Raw genomic sequence first — 8,113 nt, forward strand, 5'->3', positions numbered from 1 at the left:
CGGCCGCCGCGGCCGGGATTCGATCCCGCGACCTCGTGCTCAGCAGCGCAACGCCTTAGCTGACTGAGCCACCCCGGCGGGTGCTGGTGAATCTTCGTCAAAGCGACAGCGAAGAGCGGAAGATCCCGAGTATTTCGCCATTTGCAGGGAACGCTCTTGTCTGAGTGATCGCAAGCGCCGAGAATGTGATTCTGGCTACCGTGTCATGACTCATGCGTGTCAAACCTACAAGTCCATGGGTGGGGCCAACAGCCGACTTCAGCGAGAATTCTTGAACGTCGAGTTTGGTCACGGCTGCCCCGTATGCGATCGGCTGTGGTTTGACGTCAACCTGTCTACTCTGAACTCGGTTCGCGACCTTGAGAAGCGCAATGTCGCCGTGCAATTGTTGCGCGAAGCCTTTCCCGCCGAAAACGAACCCGGAGAGATGAAGGTTTGCGAAAAACTTGGCATAACATAGCAGTACATAGGAAAAACTCGGTAAAATCTTGGCACAACATAGTAATACATAGCAAGAACTTAGAAAAACTTCGTAAACCTTAGTCGATCCCACGCTACGCTGTTTCTTCAGCCTTGCACCACTATAGTGCAAGCTGCCCTGATTTTTTTTTTATGTTGCAGCGAAGCTTTCTTTATCTAAGGCTTTCTATTAGAAAGAGAATTTAGAAGTAATAAGCGATTTTCACTATCACGTAGGTACCTGAACGATCACGAAATTATGAAAACACCAACCTTTGATCCTTTTGCTGGCCAAGTTTTTGCTTTTCAATGGCTACCGAGTGAGGGGTGTATCGCAGGAATTGGGATGCCCGACAGATCACCTACCGAAGCTCACGAATTCAGTACCCTCACTCCGGTTACGCTTTCCTTATCCGACACCAAGAATGTCCGTTGCACCACAAGGCACAAACTTTGCAAGGTTATATGTTTTGATGAAAATGGTCAGTCTTCACTAGGCAAATCCTAAGGTCAACTCCAACGGTTCTCACGGAACCAAATAATTTATCGCACTTACGACGCACTCCTTCGTCGTCTTCGTTTAACGTAGCCTATATACGCGCCTCATTTCTTGTGCCGCATCAAAAGAACGCTTCCGGACTGCAGTTTCTGTGGTAATCCCGACGCTTCAATAAAGCATATTATTAATGCGATTAGAATTATTTGGGAACTTCACCCAGTTTTCGGTACGTCTGTCGGTACGTTCCGTATGTAACCTCTTTTGGGCCAACTTGGGTCACTGGGTAGTCCATGGTCTAATGTGTAGAGCATCGGGCTGATGTGCTGACGGAACCCGGTTCAAAGCCAACCCGTCGGATCTAGTCGGATCAACTTAGTAGGTCACTATAGGTATGCGCCACTGCTTATACATGCCACTCTTCAATGAACCTCTTTCATGCCAACTCGAGTTATGGCATATGTACCACTGAGTATGTGCCGCTCTGAGTTGTGGGGGTACGCTCTGCGTGAGGCTAGGGCTGGAGGCAAGCTCCGGATCTAGCCACACACAGTCGTTCCGTCGCACTCCCCAACCCGTAGCGCGTGCAATCGCAGCTACGTAGGGTTCGGGCGAATAATGCAACGAGCGGGTCAACTTAACACCGTTTATTGCTGCGAGCAATAAGGCACACTTGCAGAGGGAAATCCACTCGGTATAATAAGTAATAAAACGGCTTGTCTCATTGTTTGTGATAGTCACGCAAGCGAGGTCATTCACGGGTTGCAGCGGGTAAAATCTGTTCCGGCAGGTTCGAGGTAGGGACGCTAAAAAGAGACGGTATACCCCGGTGGCGCTCTTTTATGCGTTTTTAGCTTTCGCGAGGAGAATCGCCTCCTCGCCCGTCGGATACCTTCCCCCGCTTCTTGACCAATCCTCTGTTGTAGTTATGTCCCATTTACTGGTGTTATCGTCATCATTATCATTATCATTCTTAGGTACTCATTTCTTCCTCTTGCTACTAGAGAGTGAAACAGCTTGGACCCTTCTGTCACTAAACTTACAACTTTAAGATTTATTTTTGAAAGGGCATAGACAATGAATTTTGTATCTGTTAAATTTTGTTTAACTTGCTTTGAAATCTTATCATTCGTTTCATTCATTTGACATGTTTCGTTTTTCTTGTGCTGTTACTATTATATACCTATTCTTGTATACTGTTCTTGTAAATGCCCGTCCAGCGATGATCCTGTATAGGATTGGCAGTATGTGAAATAAATAAATAAATAAACAAATAAATAAATAACTAAACAACTAAATAAATAAATCATCACCTTCGTGGAAGGCGACGAAAATGGAAAATCGCGCGAGTAAGAAGAAAGAAGAAGACGACGAAGAAGAACAAGATTAAGCCCGCTGTTCGTGCCCGCGACCACTTCTGCTAGGATTTCAATGGAGTCCCGACATAGTTCGCCTGAATCTAGTTCGCCTACACCTCCGCCTACACCTCACCTACACCTCCATAGTTCGCCTACACCTCCGCGAAGCAGATCTACAATGCTCCCGCTTCCAATGGTAAGTACATTTTTTCTTGCCTCGTAATTGGAGTGCCGATAACTGGTCTTCATCCTACGCTCCAACCTAACTCGTGATGACTGTAAGAGAAACAGCAAGAGTTTGTCAGCCGGCGGCCTTATTGCATTGTTTATGGTCATCTGAGTGCAGTAGACTAGGAGACTAAACATATTGCCATTGTGGTCTTCTTACGTTCAGCGACGTTCTGAGAAAGGTTACGAGGTCGCTAGACCAAGCCGAGCCGCAGCAGTCACCATTCTGGTGTGTGAGAAACATATAATCAATTAGTCGTGCACTCAGATTTGACTCCGTGTTGATAAATCCCATGTGGTCAAAATTAATCGAAAGTGCTCTCGTACTTAGGCGCTTTTCTCAGCCAGCTGGTCAGCTTCATGAGTAAACGCAATCATATATTACATTTTACTTGAGGCCCTAGAGTTAACTATCTTCTTTGTTCTTTGCGAAACTAACTTGCAGCATCATGCCGCAATAATTCCAATGCGCTGTTTTTGTTGAAAGCGTGCTCAAGGGACCTACCTTGCAGTGGCTGGCGTAGACTTCGCGATCAGATACTATCATTTATCTACTAGTCGAAAGTACATAGACGTTACGACGCTATAGTGCAGGCAGAAACTCTTGTCATTACTCTATCTGTAGCGTATATACCATGACGTCTCTGACGTACACATTTTACTGCTTGTAACAAGCAAGTTACTGAGCTTCCATAATTTGTGCTTTCTTTTCATCTTTCCTACCGAGTCACATGAAGAGCATTGCGCATTATATTATCAGGCATTTCCATACACGGTTCTACAAAAAAAAAGCGTTTTGTTAAATATATCTTGCATCGTCTATATCCATAGGCGTATTATGCCATTTGACTCGACATATAGAGAGAGATGAAGTGAGATAGGTCAGAAGCTTGCAGCTCATCTCTGCCCCCACTCCTCGAGAAGTAGTTGGTACGCCACTATTTCGAGGTTAGTTTTGTGTCATTAGCGAAAAAGGAACGTAAACGAATTGGAGTAAACGAATTCATGTTCACTGATAACCTATAGCGAAGTGTTTGCACTTGAGCTTCGTGATTGTGAGTGCATAGCCCACGTCGTGTCTTCTTTTTCTGCCTGTCCGTTTTAAGCTAAATTCTTTGTGGATCTCAGCGTTAGAAAAGTAACTTGGCAATAATATTTCTATGACCCGCAGAAGATCGGTACGCTGTACCAGTCTCAGCGGCATATCATCGCGAGTCCGCCCCCGCCTCCTGAGCGTCCCAAACTGGGAACGAAAGCGACCGTGGTGGCCGCGCTGCTGGTAGTCGCAGTCGCAGTCTGCGTCGTGTCCGCCATCGCTGTCCCAATCACACGGCGCATACGGCGCGCTGCCCAGCTCGCCGGCCTGTGCGAGACCACGGCGTGCACCTCGTACGCTCGCATGGTGGCGCAAAGCACGTCGGGATCGGTCAACCCGTGCCACAACTTCTACCACTTCGTCTGCGAAGGCTACGCCAACTCGTCGCGCTCAGTGTTCCGGGACCACATGGACACCTTCACCAGCCTCGTGACACGCTCGCTGCGCACAGCCGTGGCGCCGGAGTCGGCGCAGAGTGCATTCGAAAAGGCCGCCGTCTTCTACCAGTCGTGCGTTGCTGTGGTCGCCGAAGGGACAAACCAGTTCGACCAGTTCAGAGATATCATGGAAGACGCCGGTATCCTGTGGCCCCGAGTCGCACAGACACCCGAGCTTATGGCCTCCATGCTCAAGATGGCCATCACCTTGAACCTTTTCACCATCGTGTTCTTCGCTGCCGATAGCGACGTCGGAAAGTGCCGCATCGAGATCTGGAAGGGAGACATCCTGGAATACATGAAGCGACGTCGCCACGAGCTCGAGGCCGTCGGAAAGTACGAGATGTATTACGAATCTTTCTCCCGTATCTTCGGTGTCGACGATGAGAACGCAATATCTACGAAGAGCAAAGGTGGCGACGCCCCTGTTTCTTCCAGAAACGCATCGCTGAACTTCCAGCAATTCCTTCAGACCGAGAACATCGTCTTCCACTATCTGACTGGTCGCAAGCGGTCTGCGAAGGCAGTCTTCGACAACATCGCGAGGCTGCATCGCGTATCGCCGTCGATTACGGCGTGGCGCTGGGCAGACGTGTTTAGACAAATGATGGGGATGCCCTCGGCACGGGCGGACAATGCTTCATCGCTAACCCTACCATGCTCGCAAGAGATCACAGTTTGGGACTTGCAGTATCTTCGCTCTCTAGACGATGCGCTGCTTGCGGTGGGCTGGCACCAGCTTCATTTCTACTACGGATGGACCATCGTTCAAGTTTTGGCGCGCTTCATGTCCTACGGCCTCTCTGTCATGAGCCACGGAAGCGTCAAAGCAGCGCGCGATGAGTCACCGCTCCATTGCCTGCGGCTCACCGAGAGCAGCGTGGGACTGGTGGTGTACCAGCGCTACGCGGCCACCGATTTCAACAAAGACACGCGACTGGAGCTGCACGAGATGGTGAACGTAGTGTACGCTGCGCTTCTGCGCATGCTGCAGGCGAACCCGGATCTGGACGTGCGCGAGACGTCGATAGACCTGCGACTGCTCGAGAGCACGCTTCTTCCCAAGTTCGAGTTAATCGAGGACACAACGAGGCTGGATAGACTGTTCGCCGACGTCCCAAACATGGCGAAAGACTCGTTCGCACAGAACTGGCTGCAGCTCCAGCAGGCGCTGCGGCGCATGAGACCCGCGGTGCGACATGCCATCCGACCGTTCTATCTGTCAACCACTGCTACTGCCAGCGGGTACTCGATTCGCCGAGCAAGTGACAGAAGGGAGCTGGGCCTAGCACCATATGTGTCACTTTTGCCATTGTACGACCATCAGGTAAGTCGATACGAAGTAATCAGCTGTAGTTGTCGAATGTGAAAGCAAGGGTGTATTGTATTACGGAGAAAACTAAAGGAAACTTAGAACATGCATGCTGGATGCTATAGGAGTATGTTTCGGTCATCTTGACTAGAACCTGTGACTCTTACTAGACCTGTGAATACCACAGGTGAAGGTTGAATTAAAGGTGAACATTGTGCTTATGTCTGCCCAGTTGAGAATGATAGAAGGAAAAAGACTGCGACAAAATTCAGGTCAGAACCTTGATAAACAATGGTCTTTTTGGTACTTAGTCTGTTCGGTTCGAGGGCGCGGTCAGTTATGATATAGCTTCAGCGGCATTAGGGAGATCCTAAATATGAACATTCTGCAGTATTACCCAAGCGGTTACGTTTTCCCGTGTCGTCTTCTATGCGTTTACTTTCGGAATCATGCGCATAGGAGGCTGAAATAAGTTTTGCGTTCGTAACAGCTGTTTGCCTTTGCTTGGCTGCTGCCTTCGCTAATATTTGCAGCATGACGTGATTGGCTGGAACTTTCTCTTTCTAAAAGCTCTAGCAGTAACAACTCTTTTTTGCAAATACCTGAGCAGGACACCAAAAACGTGAGTTGCCATCCTAGGTGTGCACTCGGAACGGATACTGTTGGTTCTGTTACACTCGATTTTTTTTTATTGACAAGCAAATAATGCGATACTTGCACCAACAGATGGTGCCAGCTAGTCATTTCACATGAGTACCATGGCAATGTATCAAGTTGTTTGGCATCACAAAAGTAAAACAAGTTACAGTGACGGTTAACTTCGTGGGCGCGGGCTACGCGCAAGCGTATGGGTGCTATACAGCACACGAAGCTAGCGGACCTCGGTGCGCCTTGAAGTCTAGACTGTCCGCATCGCAAACCGCTTTGGAAATGGGGCTCGCGCGGTCGCGCCATGCGCAAGAGCCGCCTGAGTAAAATTCCCCAACCCTTCAAGGTAGATCTTGTGGAGGCGCGCCATACGAAGCAGCCGCCGGAGTAAAACCCCCTCCGACGAGGGAAGACGCGCGCTTCCTCCCCGCTGTCCTCCCTCTCGCGCGAGATTGAGCCACCATCGCCGGCTCACCATCGCACGCTTTCAATCGCACACACTGCACACGGTCCGCGAGGACGATGTTATCACGATACAAACCCCGGTGCGTCCATTCCACACACAGCGCCCATAGGAACTGCTAGAGGAGGTAAACCCAGCACGCCTCCGCCTACCCCCCTCCTCCGCGACGCTTCGCTTCTTATCTCCTTCCCCGCTTCGTTTAACGCCACCTTCGTACTTTTGTGCGAAGGTGGCACTCCTTCCAGTGCGCTCCTTCGTACTTTTGCCGGTGCGCGATTCTGTTCTCCACCTTCAGGTGCCTTCCTGCTCCGGCGTCCGCTTCCTTCGCGGCTTCAAACATCCCATCGCCGATTTCACTAGCGGGCCACTTACGCTTTCGCGTAAAAGAAACTCTATAAAACGACACTACGACAAGTCCTGAAGGCACGAAATGTCACCACAGAGGAATGCGGCTTAAAATGTGGCAAACGCTATACGTACAGCACAGATACACAAAACGTCACAAGAGACGTGTGCATACAATACCACACGTTTTTTTTTTTTTTTTTTTATTGTAAATTTCAAACTGCAACTGAACAACTTTTGCTTCGCCTAATTTCTCGGAGCGTTTTCGCAGCTGGTGGACAGCATCAAGTACGGTGGCCTGGGCTCCATGATCGCGGAGGCCACTTTCCAATTCTTCCAGGAACACCTGCCCAAGCAGAGCCGCTTCCGCTCTCTCCTCGAGCAGCGCACCCGCTGCTACGAGAACGGTGCGCTGCACGGACTTAAAGCAGACCCCACCAAGGTGGCCGCCTTCGAGCGCGCCGTCGCCCTGTCTTTCCTGTGGCAGGCGTTCCGGTCTCCCCTACGGCGCCGTGACCCGCGCTGGCGCCTGCACGGCCTCGACTCCTTCTCCGAGGAGCAGCTCTTCTTCGTGGCCTCCTGCTTCCCGCTCTGCACGGGATACCAGAGCGAAGCGGCCGAGATGCAGTGCAATGAGCCGCTCAGGCACAGCCGATACTTCCCGGGTGCCTTCCATTGCCCCGGCGGAGCGCCCATGAACCCGCGACTCAAGTGCACTGTTTTCTACTGACACCACTCGCGTCACGTCTGCGGACTTTTTCTTACTTTTTCTTTCTGTATATTCCGGGACAATGTCTGTCAGCCATGAACTTGAGCACCACATTATGGGGTTCTTTTTTCATTTTGTTTAGTGTTTTGAACGCTATCTCTATGTGAGTTACCTGTAGTGCAGATCGTTCTTGAGACTTTGTTTTCTCTTGACGCTTCATTGTTGATTTGATGTTAGGCCGTGCTTTCGATAGCACCATTCATCAGAGCATTGTGTCCATCGCCGACGGCATGCGGTTAGAAAACACATTTAGGTTACTGGTTCCTGGACAATCGCAGGAAATGAAAATACGCGTACTCATTCGTGCATGTTTATTTGCACTTCTTTATTTGTACTGATTGTTCTGGAGCCACGTACTGCGTTGTCTTCGAAACATGAGCGGGAGCTTTCTTATAACAGCTCTGTGTAAACTTGAGAAAAAAGAAAGCTAAATTCGAAAGTTATCGACAATACATGTATTTACCTTGGATGTTAACTTTGCCTATAGTACGTTCATTTGTTA

The 8,113-nt window shown here is 49.6% G+C and overlaps 1 protein-coding gene across 1 annotated transcript; it reads left to right on the plus strand.

Annotated features, from left to right (window-relative positions):
• The first annotated feature begins 235 nt into the window (after positions 1-235).
• On the plus strand, positions 236-7,572 carry LOC119456932 (endothelin-converting enzyme 1). The gene is made up of 3 exons (XM_049669146.1): positions 236-433; positions 3,713-5,401; positions 7,114-7,572. The coding sequence occupies exons 1-3, from the start codon at positions 236-238 to the stop codon at positions 7,570-7,572; spliced, it is 2,346 nt and encodes a 781-aa protein (XP_049525103.1).
• Positions 7,573-8,113: the final 541 nt, after the last annotated feature.

Source organism: Dermacentor silvarum, chromosome 6 (genome assembly GCF_013339745.2).
Source record: "Dermacentor silvarum isolate Dsil-2018 chromosome 6, BIME_Dsil_1.4, whole genome shotgun sequence".
Taxonomy (NCBI): domain Eukaryota; kingdom Metazoa; phylum Arthropoda; class Arachnida; order Ixodida; family Ixodidae; genus Dermacentor; species Dermacentor silvarum.